This window comes from Pseudoliparis swirei, chromosome 4 (assembly GCF_029220125.1).
Source record: "Pseudoliparis swirei isolate HS2019 ecotype Mariana Trench chromosome 4, NWPU_hadal_v1, whole genome shotgun sequence".
NCBI lineage: Eukaryota > Metazoa > Chordata > Actinopteri > Perciformes > Liparidae > Pseudoliparis > Pseudoliparis swirei.
Genome location: NC_079391.1, coordinates 9,413,991 through 9,432,349, shown reverse-complemented (window position 1 = coordinate 9,432,349; position 18,359 = coordinate 9,413,991). Strand labels below are relative to the sequence as shown.

Genomic DNA, 18,359 nt, shown 5'->3' with positions numbered 1-18,359 from the left:
TGAGTTGGACAAACACAAATTAATTTAATTTAATGAATATAATTATTTTATTTGAGATGTATTTGATACAAATGAGTTGGACTAACTTAATTACATTTTATTGCACTGATGTGCTAAATTTGAGTTGGAGTTGCATATAATTATTGGATGGAAAACCTGCCAACAATTTAATTGAGTTCATCCAATGAGTCATTTCTTTGAGTGTGTAGGGGGGCAGAACGTTTGAAGATCTCAGCCGGCACATCTCAGTCTGCTCTCCAATTCACTGTTTCTTTAAAGTAGGATGTCCACCTCTATGTAGAGTGACAACATATCTTGGAATGCTCCTTAATTATGTCTAGAAGCTCTTTACTGTAGAATAAGGTGGTTAGTAGGACCGTAGATTTGTATTAATATGAATAATCTAATATGAGCCATTTTGCATTTTAGGCAGGCCAACTTTACTTCTGATATTTGATATATTTGAGTTCATTTGGGTTACGGTATAAAGTCAGTTGGTGCAGCATGACATTAGAAGAACTAGAATGGGCACTCGGTAGAGCGCATACCTTCGCATATCACAAGATTGGGCATTGAATTATGAACATTTTGGCATTAGTTGCATGCCAATTGGACAAAAATGTATCGTGCTATGGTAAAAAAAGAGTTTGACCTTTCCATGACCATGACCTTGACCTTTGACCCGATTGATCCCAAAATTTAATCAAATGGTCCCCGGATAATAACCAATCATCCCACCAAATTTCATGCGATTCAAGAACATGTTGACCTGTTCATGACCTTTGACCTTGACCTTTGACCCGATCGATCCCAAAATCTAATCAACTGGTCCTCGGATAATAAACAATCATCCCACCAAATTTCATGCGATTCGGTTCAATACTTTGAGTTCTGCGAAAGATTTTGACCTGTTCATGACCTTTGACCTTTGACCCTATCGATCCCAAAATCTCATCAACTGGTCCCCGGATAATAAACAATCATCCCACCAAATTTCATGCGATTCGGTTCAATACTTTTTTAGTTTTGCGAATAACACGCATACAAATAAATAAATAAATACACGGCGATCAAAACATAACCTTCCGGCATTTTCAATGCGAAGGTAACAAGCAGCCTGCGGAATGAACAGTTTCCCTGTGAGCAGCTCGGTGTCGCCATCTAGTGGCAGCAGGAGTGTAAACCTCCACTGCCGACCTCACAGCTTTATTGTCTAAAATAAAAAACGCAGATTCAGGTGACAAGTTGTCACAATTACTTTAATTGTAAAGGTGATATTATTACAAAATATTAATATGTTAGAGTAACAGAGAATAATACAGAGGAAAAGACACAGAAAACATCAACACAAGACTTTGGTAAGAATCTTGGGACACATTCTTATCAAAAAAATAAAATGTTCTAACAATGCTCAAAATCATATAGATCTCAATCGTGGTGCATCTACATGTACAACAATATAGCAAAAAGCCAACTGGGAATGTGCGTCCTACAAACAACTCAATAATTGAAGGCGTATAAAACACTGGAATGTCTGTGCACCTGTGCTTTAAAGTCTGGAATGCACTTTACTAAAGGAAACCACACTATATAACAGTTCTTTATATTTTTATTAAATCAATTTATATTTCATAATCATATTTTTCGAGATAAATTATACAACAACAAGTTTACAGTAATCTTGCAAAAGAGCTAGTTTAAAAGCACAGAAGAATCCGCCTAGTGAAAATCCAGAGTTTTTTCAGTGAGTTTCCAGTTTTAATTTCATCTCCTCTTGGTGACAACTGACCTGAGCTCTGGATTTAACCAAGACAGCTTCAAGCGCGTGATGTTTCAGCCCTGAACAGAGTGCGTCGGGCCGTTGTGTGCTCTGCCCGGTCCTGTTCCCAGCCCTATAGTCATTCCTCCCTCCCTGAAACATCTCCCCCCCCTCCCCCCCCTCCTCTCCTAGCAGGGCTGCACATTGCAAGCCCTGATCTCCTTCCTGTCCTTGCAGCTGGACAGCTGTGTAGTCTTAAACCTCTGCTTCACTGTCATGAGTCGTTCTTGAATACCCCCGCCACACCGCTTGGTACAGTCCGTCCAATTCGACCACGGCCTCATTTTACACCCTTAAGATTGAAACCAAGGAAAAGAGAAAGAGAGAGAGAGGTTATCACAATAATGCTTCCCTGAACAAATGTAAATGATCTGTGTGATATTATAGTTCTGTTAATGTAAAAGGGGAATACCAACCCGGATGCTCTGCGGCCACTTCAGCTCGGTCCTGTTTGCTCCTCCTCTTTTCACGTTGTTCCTTGCGTCGTTTCTTCTCGTCGCTGTTGGCTTGCCCTCGGCTGCACTTCCTTATCTTACACTTCTTCCTCTGGATGGTCTCGGGACACGAGTCTCCTCCAAACTGAGACTCCAGCTTCACGATGCGTGTCCGTATCGTGTGACCCTTCCCACACGACTTGTTGCACTCGGACCACTCGGTCCACTCGGTCATGTCACAGTCGATGGCTGAGGAGACAGAAATGGACAAAAACAAAGAGGTCACAGAGTAGAAAACAGACATGAGTGGAAGAGTAACTTATGAGGAGATGAATGATGGGGTTTGATTTAATGTGTGTTGCACTGTGCTGTTATGGATTATATATAAATACACATCGAGGGAAAAAATATTTTTATTAAAACAAAGTGTCTGGTTTAAAAATATGTATTTGTTATAAACATAATTTTTTTATATTCACACACCTCATCATGGGATAACCGTAACATAAATTACCATCGAAAACAAAGACGGTGAATGAAAAGTATAATCAATAAAAAAAAAGTTTGAAAAACCGTTACAATATCTCAACCAAACAACTTTTTTTTGCAAACAAAATATATTTTTGGATATGGCTAGCTTGCATTTGTAATTTGTGACCAAATATGTACTATGTGGGACTTTTTTTTTATTAAACTTGTCAGGACAAAATATGTAACAAAGTCATTATTTTCAAATGATCTTTTTTGTACTTTTTAATTATTGATTTTATTCAGTTTCACTGAACAAAAAAGAACGCGACAAAACATTGTAAATGACAAAAAGAGAGGAACAAAATAATAATGAAGACAAAATTTAAATAAAGAAAAGACAGATATAAATAGAAAATATATAGTAAAATTATCTTTTCAATTCTCTAGAATATTTTATAGAAAATTTAAATATTTGCTTATCTTAATACAATTTTTCTGTATTTATTTAATGTTAGATGTCTGATGGAAAGTATTAATTTAAGCTTAAATACAGCACATTAACTCAGCTGTAACTTTTTATATATACCAGCAATCATCACCCGACTGTAAATATAGAAAAGCTCCACAGTAAAAAGGTCGTTCACTTTCTTTCTGCTGCGAGGTAACCGACATCGGCAGTGAGTGTTGCCGCATAGAGCAGCAGGCTGCATATCAAAGATGAAATTATCATACATTTCAATAAATTATACTTGTGGAGCAATGTGAGTGATCAAAAAAAGACTTACGACACTCCGGCAGCATGCACTTCTCCACCTGGTGCAACTCTTCTGTGCACTCTCCCAGCTCCACGGGGGACTTGAGGGTGCGCTGCCGGGTCCTGGAGCCCTTCCCACACGTCACACTGCAGTCGCTCCAGTCCGACCACGGAGTCAGCATGCAGGGGATGGTGTCTGCACAGGGACGTCGAGCTTCATTCAACCAGTTTCATTGTTTAAGAGTGAAAGCTGAACGAAAGTCTTGTATTGTTAAAGTTCGGAGCGTTGCTCTAGGGATACTAAATGTGAGGCTGTCTCCTCATCAGGGCTCCTCACATCACGTTACCTGCCCCGCGTGCTTCATGAGGCGAAGGTAGAGGAAGTGTCGGGTTAGTTGTGGTTTTAACTGCCATCAATATTTTGTATGTCATTATTTGTACAACTTCTCTCTTGAATAGTGACTCTGTTTGTATTCACACTTGATATGAACTATTTTTATGTCCCATGTTGTTTAGTTGCGACCAGCTCCTTTTTTATTTTTGTATTTAAACCTTTATTGAACCAAATGAGTCCCATTGAGATTAAAAATCTATTTTTTCGAGGGTGACCAGGCAGCAACATAAAAAACACATAGTTACAAACAAAAAACACAGAACAAGATACATTTCTTTTAACACAGTGACATAACCAAGATCATTAAAGAAACATTGACATTTTTGGGATCCTGCCTCCATTTCTTTCATTTTATATTCAAGAGCAGTAAGTGGAATCAGTTCTTTGAGTTTAAATATGCAACATATCGCAGGATAGGAGCATAGTGCAGAGTACACAAAATCCTTTTTTCCCATTTCCGTTCTGGCATTTGGGGCGGTGAGCATCAGGAAGTCCTGTGTGCAGCGCTAGAAGTTTTGTACTCCGCTAAAAGATTTAAGTGAAAGAAGTTTAAGTGAGAACAAAGTGTTGGCTTATCAAAGATGATTGTTTTCTAAGTAAACCCATTTCCCTCTCGGGTTGTGTGCAGCCAGCGACGTTCTTTATGTTCATGTTTCGTCGCGCATATTTACGTGCAAATATGTTGTGTGTGATGTGAAGGCCAACGTATGTTGACATGTGTTGACTGAGGAATAAATCCATCAGTAACCGAAGAACTAAGCTGTGGTGTACTTCCTGGAGGGAGTGATAGTGGTCCTGATGCTGCTGTACTCACGACATTCGGGCATCATGCACTTTTCCACTTCCAACACCTCCGCCCCACAAATGGATCCGTCGGCAGGAGGCGTCTTCACGGTCCGCTCCCTCCTCTTCACGCCCGGACCACACGTGGCACTGCAGACGTCCCATTCCCCCCACTCTGTAACCAGACAACTGCTGGGAGCTGAGGACCAAAGAGGGGGAAGACGAGGCGCGGTGAACCGACGGGGCCTCGTTGGATGTAGAGCGTGGACTGAAACCGCTCGGCGGGGGGAGAAGTCAAAACTCACAGCACTCGTCGTTGACCACGCAGTCCTCCGTCTCCTCCGTGGACAGGGTGCACACGGAGCCGTTATCGAGGAACTGCTTCGCGTAACGCTCCCGGGAGCGTGTGCCCGGCCCACAGGACAACGTACAGGGAGACCAGCTGACCCACTCGGACAGCATGCAGGTCGCAGCCTCTAAGAGTCCAAAGACCAGGAGGAAGATCTCAGCTTGTAGTTTAACCCTCCTGTTACCTTCACATTTACTAACATATTTTACCCTCGGGGTCAATTTGACCCCAGCAATTAAAACCTCCAGAAAATTATTAGAATTAATATTGTTTCCCAAGTTTAAGTGTGAGGTACTTTATGTTTGTTTGTTGACTACCTAAATAGCCCTTTAAATATATAAAAAAGTTGATATTTCTTATATGTTTGACACAGTGAAAAACAGCCTGGGGTCAAATTGACCCCAAAGAACACCGACATTTAACATTGAATGGGGTCAAATTGACCCGAAAGGTAACAGGAGGGTTAATAAGTGTTAATTCTGTGTGCGCTTATAAATGCACATCACACACTCTAATGACTCATTAATAGATCAGATTGTTGACAAACAAAGCTCAACCATTTATGATTTACATGAACACCCAACCTGCTGCTTGTAGGGAGGGAGAGAAAATGTAAAAGTTCAAAGAAATGAACCTTTAACAACGAGCTGACACTATTTATTTGTGTCCATATTAAATGCCCTAGTGGAATTTAACATGACGTGTTGTGAAATATAAAAGCCTGCCATATGAACAAAGTGCTCTCCTTGCCTCTGCGTCTGCTCTCACTTCATTTCTGCGGTTTATTGGTATCTTGGGTATTATCGATTTGTCTATTTGTCCATTGCAATAAAAAAAATTAAATGTCAACAACAACCTTAACAAAAGCAAGAGTCATAATATTGAAATAAAAAAATGTAAGAATAAAATGATGAAAATTCAAGATTGGACTTTTAAAGCTCAATAAAACTATTGTTTCTCATTAGCTACCCCATGAAGAGTTATTGTCATTGTGGAGATGAGTGCTCACCCTGGTCACTGCAGCCAGGCCCCATGCAGGGCTCAAAATCCTGGGTGTGGGGGCAGGCCACGCTGAGGTCCAGCTGGGCCTTCAGCATCCTCTGTCTCATCCGTTTGCCCTGTTCACAAGTGGCCGAGCTGCAGGCGGACCACGGAGACCAGTTGGAGTAAATACACGTCTCGGGGGTGTCATCTGTAAGAAGGGAAAACAAGTGTTATAATAGTTACCTATGCTTTTGATCTTGTGTGCATGTGTGTGTGTACGTGAGAGTGACATGGGCGCAGGATCCAGACCTTCCTCTTTCTCCTCCTGTCCAATGTCTGCTACGATGTCATCCACGTTGTCCGGCACGATGTTGCACTGTTCGCCCTGCGGACACACAGAAACACCGCGATGACAGACCTCTGCTCTCTGAGGCGCTCTGCTGTTTGGCTTTTCTGTCAGAAAGCTATAAGAAAGATTGACTGCTGGTCAATGAGATGCTCAGCAGACGCTCACGAATGGCATCGAACACACGGGAAAGTGCTTTGTGTGGATGTGTGTGTGAGTAAATGATGACACAAGGGATCATGGGATGAACTCCCCACAGCTGCCTCTAGATGGCACTGGAGGACTGCTTACCCTTTACCTCTGATTTGAGTACCAAGGGAATTATAATTGAATAAAATCTACATCTCATAGCAAGGAATTGTACAACCAGCCGCATGTGTTTTAACTATCTTTACCTTCGCATTGAAAATGCGGAAGGTTATGTTTTTATCGCCGTGTATTTATTTATTTATTTGTATGCATGTTATTCGCATAACACAAAAAGTATTAAACCGAATCGCATGAAATTCGTTGGGATGATTGGTTATTATCCGGGGACCATTTGATTAGATTTTGGGATCAATCGGGTCAAAGGTCAAGGTCATGAAAAGGTCAAAATCTTCTTTTTACCATAGCACGGTCAATTTGTATCCAATTGGCATGCAACTAATGCCAACATGTTCATAATTCAATGCCCAATCTTGTGAAATGCGAAGGTATGCACTCTACCGAGTGCCCATTCTAGTTTTTTGTTTGTTTTTCTTTGTGTCATTTTTATTGAATCAAGAATGATTGCCATTGCTGATGACTGGTCAAGGTTTTCTGGATGTCTTTACTCTCTTGACACATTTTCAAACCCCCTCAGCTATCATAGAATAACCAATAGGTCATCTTAAAGAAACTTTATAAATATCCCCTGCACATTACTACTACCGTCTACAACTACTAAACTATTACATTTCATTTCTGTGACTTTATACAAATCTCATTGTTGCAGATAGTAAAAGATGCCAGTTCTATTTGTATGTTATTCTTTTGATTCATTAATCAGTGTAACATAACATCAACAGTTTAAAGAGTGAACTAAGCAGGTTTTATATGTGAAGAGGAGGTGCGGAGCCGAGTTGGGAGAACACGTAGATTACCTCACAATACAGCAATAAGGCAAAACGTGACTATTTTTTCTTTTTCTTTCTTTACTTGCTGTGAGAAGAAAGATCTAAAGGGCTGACCGGGTCACTGTCCTGCACTCTGCAGCACAATTCAAGTCTTGTTGGTATGTCATCATCGTCACTAGTCGCACCGCTGCATCACGGTCGGATTGTTTACCTTTATGCTTTTAATTATTTGCATTGTGATCATTATGCCACAGAAGAAACACAAGTACACTACCGTTCAAAAGTTTGGGGTCATCCAGAGAATTTCGTGTCTTCCATGAAAACTCACTTTTATTTATCAAATGAATTGAAAATTGAATAGAAAATATAGTCAAGACATTGACAAGGTTAGAAATAATGATTAATATTTGAAGTATTAATTTTGTTCTTCAAACTTCAAGCTCAAAGGAAGGCCAGTTGTATAGCTTATATCACCAGCATAACTGTTTTCAGCTGTGCTAACATAATTGCACAAGGGTTTTCTAATCAGACATTAGTCTTCTAAGGCGATTAGCAAACACAATGTACCATTAGAACACTGGAGTGATAGTTGCTGGAAATGGGCCTCTAGACACCTATGGAGATATTTCATTAGAAACCAGACGTTTCCACCTAGAATAGTCATGTACCACATTAACAATGTAGAGTGTGTATTTTTGATTAATGTTATCTTTATTGAAAAAACTGTGCTTTTCTTTGAAAAATAAAGACATTTCAAAGTGACCCCAAACTTTTGAACGGTAGTGTATCTATATTTGCAGCTGCCTGGTGAATGAGACCGACCTTTCTGGCAATGCGTTCCACCATCACCCTGGCCACTGGAGTGATGGCGCCCCCTTCAGGGTCATAGAAAGGGCTTTGTGGATGATCCAGACTGGTCAGGGGGCGGATCTTGTCCTGGGGCACCATGGGCTTGTTGGGAGACTAGAAGCATACAGAAAGACAGAAGAATATAAATGAATGAATCACAGTGAGCACAACGGACAAGTCGCACAGCTGTTGAGGAGCGCCGTCTTGTAAACAGGAGACGCTCTTGTTAGTGGGCAGAGGTCTGCCATCACGGGGCTGATGGAAGCACCACCACCAGAGGATGTCCGGCGGCAGGAGACCAGCATCCTTCAGACCCCACGGACCAAACAGACAAAGGTGGATAGGGGGAAGGGTAATGAGAGATCTCTAATTAAAAGATACAGTCAAAGGAATGGCACAGAGAATGGGTCTCGTTACTCCGCTGTGTGCCTGCGCCTTTAAACATGTCGTCACGGAGAGCCACATTCCCAAATCCGAGAATAGTTCTACTTTGTTCTATCCTCTGCTGCACAATGTTTGGAAAGAGGATTTATTTCATTAATCATACAAAAACAAACATTAAGGTGATATGTGTGTGTTCAGTTGTTATTATCCAAAACATTGTAAAGTCTTTGAGCCTCTTTATGTTATAAAGATTTGTATCATGTCAGTGTGTTCACATTTTATTTCTGTTATGTCTGATTTTTTTAATGCAAATTCAGCAATTGTGTAAAACCAAAGTACCAACATTGCTTTTGTGAGTTTTGTGTCATGGCCACCTGCTTATCAAATCAACTGGTCAGACTATAATAACTAACTTATCTTTACCTTACATCTCTCCCTCGCTGTATGTTTACAGACGGTTTCCTGTGACATGTCTTTGCTTTATAAAGACCAATCCTTTCCTTCTCATAACCATCGACACAATCAAGCTACTCATTGTGTGTGAGCCACAAAGTGTCTGTAAGCAGGGACAGGCGTGGTGTACACAATAGTGTGTGTGTGTGTGTGTGTGTGTGTATGAAAGAGAGAAAGAGACAGAAAAGAGAGAGGAAGATGAGGAGGATCATTATTCCTTGGGTCGAGCCCAAAAAAACAACCTGAGAGAGCAATTTAGTGGGTTCATCTGAGCTTCAAAGGTTTCACGTGTCGTCGGAGCGTTCAGTCGAACACGCACGGCCTGAAAAGGTAGCGCCGACCGGAGACACCGACAATTGAACGGGTGATGACACTTGAATTATTGCAACCTGGCAGTCTGTGAGGAGGCGAGAGAGGGAGTGATGGCGGATGTGAGCAGACAGGTCGATGAAGAGGAATAGGGTTTGGCGTAAAGTCAAGGTCACAGCGTAAGTGTGAAGGGAAGACTCAGCTGGTGAGGAGGACGCTGCTCCGGGGGGTAAAAGGTGGAGGGGGTAGCACTTTGCAGACGGCTGTGGGAATGTAACCCGAGTTCAGTCCCACATTCAGAGGAACCATTGGATTTCTGTTGCATGACGGCGATGATGATAGTGATGATAACAGTGATGATGATGATGATGATTGAGAGTTCTTTTCCCACTAAAATAATGATCACTTGGAACATTTTAAATGCAATACATTTCAGGGACAGCTGACAAGTGTCAAATCTAATTATCATAACTCTCTACTAAGACACTTTCAAAGTCTATAGGCCTTTCAGATGAAAACAATGTTTATTATATTTCAGTTTGTGCTTTCTTCTCCGAAAAACAGAGGGATGCTAATGAATAACAGCAATGCTCCATCCTAGGAGGCACCTAAAATCGCAATACTTTGAATAGATAGAATCTGTCAGTGTATATAAAACATCTAAATGTTTCAATGTTCTCACTGACCTCATACGTGACCCCACTGTCAGTGCCTGCATCCCAGGGGATCAGGTCCTGGACGACCTTCTGGACCCACCCGCACTCCTTGGTACAGAAGTCCTCAGCAGACATACCCACAGTCCAGTCTGGACTGGGCCCCAACATGGTCAGGAAGGACATGAGGTGACGACTCCGGTCCACTGAGAACTCAGCTGAGGGGGCGGCCCGCCTGAGGGGGGGGGGGGGGGGAGTGAGAACGAGGTAAAGCAGTATCAGTGTGAGTAAGGGAAAGAGTTGTGTTAGCTGAATCCCAGCTGGCCCACAAAGGCGTGTCCTTCAGAACAGGGGTCCCCAACCCCCGGGCCGCGGCCTGGTACCGGTCCACGGCTTGGTTGGAACCGGGCCGCGGAAAAAAAGTGAATAAAAAAAGTTTTACTTTTCTTTTTTTTTATCAGTCGGAAAAATATATTATTTTGAAAAAGGACCGGATCCACCCGTGTGTACGTCTGAGCCACGTTCAGGAGTCTTAAAGTTCGGGTTCATCGCTGCGGGCGAGTCTCACGCGTCGAACCCTCTGCTGGCGGCACATTTCAGTGACAAAGAATCTTAAAACATATTCAACCTGCTCAATGAATTCTGTCACTTCAGGGAAATGACAACTGTTTTCAAGTTGGCCGATAAAGTCGCTGCTGTGTGGGCGAGTGAACGGCGGAATATTCTACATGTTTCAGACGTTGACCGGGTGGAAGAGGCTTTTAAAAATAGTTTGAGCGGTACTCCAACCACAAAAGACCCGACTGCAAAAGAATAGACCTGCAACCCATTTGTAAACAAACCCACCCGGTGAATCGAGCCCGTCCGAGCTAGAAGAAAATGTGTTCGAGATGCAAATGACGGTGGCCTGAAGGGACATTTCACACAACAACTCTGCCGGTGTTCTAATGACAGCGACCAGAACTCAGTTAGGAGCAGCGGACCAAACACACGTCTGTGTCGCCGTCTCCATTAGCGGCTCGTTGCAGGTAAACAAGCGCACGGCTCACACTCATTCGGCGTAATGATGAGTTGTAGTTTTGGCACTTTATGCCCTTCGTATAATTGTATGACGTCATATTTATTACGTCATTTATAATGCCGGTCCGTGAAAATAATTTCTGACACGGAACCGGTCCGTGGCTCAAAAAAGGTTGGAGACCGCTGCTTCAGAAGACCCGAGGCCCGACTGCACCTGTTCCACCTTAAATGAGAAGCCATCTTAATTAATGACCCATGTGGTTGCCCCGCCCGTCGTGAACTTGTAAAGTCTGACATTCCCAAATGAGTCAGCAGCAGGTTAACCTCCGAGGAACGGAGGACAAGTTTCGAGTAACGACATTTTACTGACAGTGCATCAGGTTAACGGTAAACAACACAAGCAGGAGGCGAACAATTCAAAATCAGACTCTAAATATAAGGTTTTAAAGAATGTAATGTAACACAAAGAAAAAGCGTATTTGTGTAATTTAGAAAAGCGCTGTATAAGTTTGAATTATTATTATTAATATTCAGCAAGTGAATAACATGACCGTTTATATGGTATGAACAGTCCGCTATGCAACAACCTGAAAATGAGAAGGTATAACTTTTTTCCCCCAATATATGCCAATACATCTAGTTTAAATAAATATATACACAGCGGCAAAAGATACTAAATATTGACCGAATATGTATTTACATCCAATGTAGTGTGTAGTATGGCACACTTTATTTTAGTATGGCACACCTTATTTTTTGTATTCGCAAATTGATCCAAATACTGCATGTCCTGGTTCAAAACTATAAACTAAATAATATACCAGAAGATCATGATTTTTGATATGGGAGTGGTAGAATAATATTCCTGAAGCACATTGTTTGGTGTCATGTATTTCAGGCTGTTAGAACTCAGTCACTGGCACCGTTTCAAGCTCACACGGCAAACTTTCACTCTGTAAGAGAAAACAGAAAGAGACGCCGCCTCCAAATAGTGACTGGCACATATTTAGTTCACTTATTCCGGACTCACATTGCAGGACAACATAGATCTCCACTGCACATGTTCTCCCTTCCAGGAGAACAGAAACGGCTCTGAACATCTTGACCAATGATTGACAGCTAAACTAATTCAGAATGATCCCAGACAATACAAGATGGATTAGGGGTGGCAGGATTCTCGTTGTAACACAGACAATCCGCTTGTGCTTTTCTTTTCACCTGCCATCATGCTCCATTTGACTCCAGCGAACTCAGTCCGGCCCTCGTGCGCTTGTATTATCGATGGCCTCTGAGGAAAAAGCCGTTATCCTCTAAGAAGACGCAACTTTACTTTACAAGCTTCTGCTGAGTGAGAACTGCGAGTCTGAGGTTTATCGGACAGCTACTTGGGCTCTACAAAAAAAATGTATTGACTTAAAAGGAGAGACTGAGCAGGTCTGGAAGCAAATGAATAAAGGGTCAACTTCGAAAAAAACAGTGAAATGCTTCTGTCATTCCAAACTGTTTTTTGAGAGGTGTTGATGTATATTTAGTATTTTAGTATTAGTATTTAGTATTGTTCTTGTGTTTTGTTTTTATTTACTATTAATGCTCGAATGTGCACCCACTGCTGTGATCCTGAAATTTCCCCACTGTGGGACTAATAAAGGAATATCGAATCTAATCTAATGTGATTGTTCCAAGTGGTAGGAAATTGTATTCTATCGTACGCCGCCACAATATATAGACGAAAGTGTTCTATACTTGTGCATAGTTTTATATTAGGATTAAAGTACAACTGCAAAGATCACATACACACAGCTACCTCCTGGACATGACCCGGGTCACAAGAACACCAGGCGTAGATGGACACAGTGACTTTGTGCTGTTCCAGGACTCACCGGTAGAAACAGGGCTGAAGACCGAGGACCGGGAGGCTCAGACAAAACCACGATTAGAGAAGGCAAGAGCAGCCACATTCCTCAAAGTAACCGGCTTGCTAAGAGGAGGGGCAGTGTGTGGGGTCTATGTGGGGTCCTGGTGAGGTGGAGTTCTGGCCTGAGGAAATCTCTCTCTCAGTCTCTGTTCTTGCAGCGTGACTGCGGAGGACGCCTGCAGCTGAAACACAGTCTGTTGTTGGTGTTGTTGGGGTGGTGAGATCCTTCGCTCTCCTGTCTGCACCTGTCCTCTGGTGTACCTGCAGGGTGGGGGGGGTGGTTTTTCAAATAGCGCGCTCAGCGCACTCTCTCTCTGCCAGGCCTCCTGTCCCTGGCGGAGCAGCGTCCCACCCAGAGTGACAAGATCAACTTCCTCCCAGGTAGGCCTTCTCCGTCGTTGTCGGAGACTTGATGATGGTGTTGAGCTGAACACACACACCACACAGTGTGTACAGAGTACAGTAGGGGGGAGAGGGCGCCACCCTGGGGGATGAACACTGGAGCTAGCTGGTTAGCAGGTCTTCAGTACTTCGCCCAGAGGTGTTCACCCTCCCCCTCTCTGTGCTTGCTCGGTCACAGAGAGTGTTGTTCATCCCAGTGGTGGAACTAGAACTCACCTACGCTTGTGTTGTTGTTTGCGGCGAGACTAGCGCTGTTGTTGCTAGCCTCAAGTCTACCTCTCCTTTGGCGCTTTTTCTTCGCCCTCCTCAGTCCATAGACCGCTGCTTGTACTTCGTCATCAGCTGGCTTTTGATTAAGAAAGACAACCCCACCGTGGGGGGACGTGGGTGTCCGTTAAGCGTTGCTAGGGCTCATTGCTACTTCCCATAAACTCGCTGGCGTCAGGTTGTGAGCAGGAAAAGAAAAAGTCTAATGTTTTTTGGGTCGGCACCACTGTTGTTTGTCATGAAGCAGACCCCTCTCTGTTCAATTCGCTTTCCTCGATGTTTTTTTCCGTCTCCCGTAGTAAGCGGCGTTTAAAAAAGTTATGTCCCAAAAAGTGTGCTGCGGGTCGTATGTTGTTAGTGCCGATGTGTTTGGGACGATGCGGGGGTAAACTGAGTGACGGGAAATATGTAATGAGGGAGTAGACTGCGGCTGCACATGCATTGAGTCCGATGCTATAAATTAGGGCTGCAACTAACGATTATTTTGATTATCGATTAATCGATTAATCGGATAAAAAAACTAAAACACTTTAATTTTCAACCCTTTATTCAAAACAGGGTCCGTACGGTCATGGAAAATCTGGAAAAGTCATGGAATTTTTAAATGGCTATTAGCAGGCCTAGAAAAGTAATTGAAAAAAATAAAATCCCAAAATATTTGGAAAAGTAATGCAAATTTGTTTTATTCAAATTTTAATTTACACGGTATATATACGGTATGCTTTGGAATTCTCATTGTTAGTTTAAACACTACATCTTCTCACTTTGTCATGTATATACAGAGTTTTCACAAAATGTTTAATCATGGAAATGTGGTTTATAGTCATGGAAAGGTCCTGGAGACCCACTGGTCACCATGGTGATGAACCGTCACAAACAGACTGACAGCTCTCCTCTCCTGAGCAGTGGTCCCCATTTGGCCCCCTGAACAATATCAGAGACGCGTTCCGATTTATTATTTTGTTCACCTGGCCCGCTGCCGTTGAGATTACAGTGAGACGCAGAAAAAATGTGAAGTGGTGCTCTTCGCAATAAAACATCTTTGATGGGACGTGTCGCGTCTCGGCCAATCAGCGTTCAGATGTCGACATCGTTTGGGAAGTTAGGTTAGCTTGAATGTTAGTCCGCTACATCTGCTGCTGTCACGCTGCACGGTGTAGCGATGCTAACAAAGTACCCATACGTTAAAAACGATGTGATTTAGCATATTTTTAGTATCGATACTTCATTAAAAGAGCGATCAGAGCTCACACGCTGCTCCGCTCCGTTAAATGATGTCTGCACGCGCAGCGCTCACAGCGAGTGGCGGCGTGGCTTATCTCCGTTGCCTTTCTCCGTGAAATTTTTTTCCCGCTATCCGCCACAGAATAAATAACCATGTTTTCAACGTTATTCTCTTGTGGAAATGCCACACACGTCGTGACATGTAGCGCCCTGGTGTCTGGGTTCATAACGTCACCCATAGGCGCACTTAGCTCCGTGAATGTCTCCGACTCCGTGAATGACTTCCGCATCCAGCGCCACGTGAGCAGCAGCAGCCAATTAGATTCATCAACAGAGGAGCAGCTCAGCGCTGATTGGCTCTCACAACGCAGCGTTCTGTCCTCTCCCTCCGCTCTTGTTACCTTCGCATTGAAAATGCCGGAAGATTATGTTTTGATCGCCGTGTATTTATTTATTTATTTATTTATTTGTATGCGTGTTATTCGCAAAACTCAAAAAGTATTGAACCGAATCGCATGAAATTTGGTGGGATGATTGTTTATTATCCGGGGACCAGTTGATTAGATTTTGGGATCGATTGGGTCAAAGGTCAAGGTCAAAGGTCATGAACAGGTCAAATCTTCTTGAATCACATGGAATTTGGTGGGATGATTGGTTATTATCCGGGGACCATTTGATTAGATTTTGGGATCAATCGGGTCAAAGGTCAAGGTCATGGAAAGGTCAAACTCTTTTTTTACCATAGCACGATACATTTTTGTCCAATTGGCATGTAACTAATGCCAAAATGTTCATAATTCAATGCCCAATCTTGTGATATGCGAAGGTATGCGCTCTACCGAGTGCCCGTTCTAGTTCTAAATGTGTTTGTTTTGGGTTTCTATGAACAATAACCAATTAAACTGTCCAGAGGAAGTCTTTTATTGGTTGCATGACCTATTTTATCATCACACAGTTCTAGGACTACCGACCGGGTCATTTGCATAGGTTGCCCGAGATCAGATGGAAAATATTGGATTAAAAAAAGACAGCATCTGATTTAAAATGTTGAAAAACTAAGTGAATGTTCATTCCCTTCAGATTCAAAACTGATGAGTGAGTGACAGGACTATCAAGCGGGACAGGCTCGCTGAGAAACAAAATGACTTTCTGTCAATGATTTTAATGGAATGCATAGTTCACCACAGTTTGAACATCCACATCGAGGTGAAACAATCGTTGAACTTTAAACAAAGCTTATTTATTGGTTAATTACTGACTGACCTATAAGGATGTCCTTTCAATTCTATTCAGCTTGATTTATTGTTTAACCCTGGAATACAAGTCATTAAGTCATCTCCTTTTTGTGACTAGAATTTGTCTATTTTTGGGGAAATATCTTTTTCCCATACACACGTTTCATAATTTCTAATACGTATTGCATTTCAGGAGAGCCACTGCAGTATGCTTTCTGCTGTAATATGTGTGATAATAATAATTAATTCCTTTCTCATCTCCCTACCTCGTCTCTCTGACTACATCTTTTTGCTTTGACCGATGTTCCTGCGATCATGTTGCTCCGTAGAACCAAATTAAATTGCATGCATGGTTTAAGAAGAGGCACTAAACTAAAATGAAACTCTTGTCATGTAATAAACCCCAGTCTTGACCAGAGCATTATTTAATCACTTTCTTATTCTGTATGGTTGCCGTTTTTCTTTTTTCTCGCTGTGTATTGAACGTTTGAATTATTGTCCGTTTGATTATTAACTCTAATTGAGAGAAACGCTTTGTTTTAAATGACAGCAAAATTCCCTCTTGGGATCTGAGGGGAAATCGTGTCTTCCAACTTCTTATTTTTGGTTATTTCCTACCTATTTAGAGTTAAATAAACATCTTACGATTAAAACATTTTGAAAATTATTTTTGATTTTAAATTTGACAGCATGTCCACTGTAGTGGACTACAGGACAATTTTCATGTGAAATGACAGAAAAATATACAAGATGAACTAACAAATTCTGCCTGTAGAGTGATATTAAACCAATAATACATTCAATTTGATTTTTAAACTAAACCATTCATCCATCTGGATTGTTTTGCTTGGAGGATGGTAGAACATTTTAGAATAAAAATGAACGTTTTATGTCCAGAACTAACTTAGAATAGATACATTTATTTTATTTCTATTACCTAAACAAATCTTTGGGTCATCTTTCTTTAGTGTTCTTCATTTATTATTTTGCATGTTTTTTTTTAGCGGTGGTATTCCTTGAAATGGAGATGAATATCTTGCATCACCTCATACCAAATGTTGAGTCATTAAATACATAGATGTTGTCTTGGTGTCCACTATAATTGACATTCATAAAAGAACTATTAATTTAATAAACAAATAACTGAAATGCTTTCAGAACTAAATATATCATTCCTCAAATGTTACTAAACAAGAAAATATATGAATATCATAGAACAAAAGACAATAATTAAGCAATATTTGACTTAACCTTTGACTTCCCCTAAAATGTTCTGATCTTGAGTCAAAAGAAAGAGGAAGTTGTCATCATCCCACCCCTACACATGTGGTATCACTGGAAAGCCCTGGATGTCCTCTTATGCATGTGTATATAAATATATACATACATATGTGTATATATATATATATATATATATACATGTATGTATACAGGATGTCCTCTTTAGAGTACAGCAGGACTTGATAGGAGAACTCAAATGAGTTGAAGAAGAGATGCTAAACCAAAATGTCCCCCACAGAGGACACGAGTGAATGGGCTGGGTCTCGGGAGGGTAAACAGATATGCATATTTACACTGAATAACTGTAACTGCAACACACAAACATCCAACTCTGAAACATGTCTTGACATAAATATGCATCAATGCATTTTTCATGCAGCACATTATACAACAAGCTCATGATCTCTCTGAGGACGCAGACTTAGCGGGGGGTGTTTCTTTTCAGTCGGCTGAGTAAAACGAAGACTTTCTTCAGCCTACTTCCATGGCGAGGACACTTTCCTGTAGTTATCGATGCAAATTGTCCTTCCTTTTTCTCGCTCCAAACCAACAGAAGTGATCTGATGTGCTGTACACGATACCCGTGTGAAACAATGCACTGGCTACCTGTCCAGCTTAGAATATGCTTATTAGTGGATTTCATTGCTTCTGTTCCTGTGGTCTTTATTTTGGAGACGACGCACAAGGCCCTCACGGAGGCCCTGTGCTTTGCCACTGAAGTGATTTTGAGCCAGCTGAGCCAACAAACTTCTTGTTTATCTCATGAATAAGAGATTAAAAGGCTCCTATGACTTTCCGAGTAGAAGAGTAAGCATACTGTACGCATGTTGTGGTGGCAGTTTCAGAGCACCGTCGAGATGGATTTATACTGATCAGTAAACTCCGGGTCCAACTTTGGATTCTAACTGTCTTACTTACTGTAAGACATCTCACACC

The 18,359-nt window shown here is 41.7% G+C and overlaps 1 protein-coding gene across 1 annotated transcript in view; it reads right to left on the bottom strand.

Annotated features, from left to right (window-relative positions):
* Window positions 1-1,947: 1,947 nt before the first annotated feature.
* Window positions 1,948-18,359, bottom strand: part of spon1a (spondin 1a) — a 65,983-nt gene continuing 49,571 nt past the window's right edge. Inside the window, exons 8-16 of the mRNA XM_056412701.1 lie at window positions 10,113-10,314; window positions 8,254-8,394; window positions 6,298-6,373; window positions 6,014-6,196; window positions 4,961-5,131; window positions 4,687-4,854; window positions 3,510-3,674; window positions 2,236-2,502; window positions 1,948-2,111 (exon numbers count right to left, since the gene is read on the bottom strand). Coding sequence (XP_056268676.1) covers window positions 1,948-2,111; window positions 2,236-2,502; window positions 3,510-3,674; window positions 4,687-4,854; window positions 4,961-5,131; window positions 6,014-6,196; window positions 6,298-6,373; window positions 8,254-8,394; window positions 10,113-10,314 — 1,537 coding nt within the window. The remainder of the gene's footprint in view (window positions 2,112-2,235; window positions 2,503-3,509; window positions 3,675-4,686; window positions 4,855-4,960; window positions 5,132-6,013; window positions 6,197-6,297; window positions 6,374-8,253; window positions 8,395-10,112; window positions 10,315-18,359) is intronic.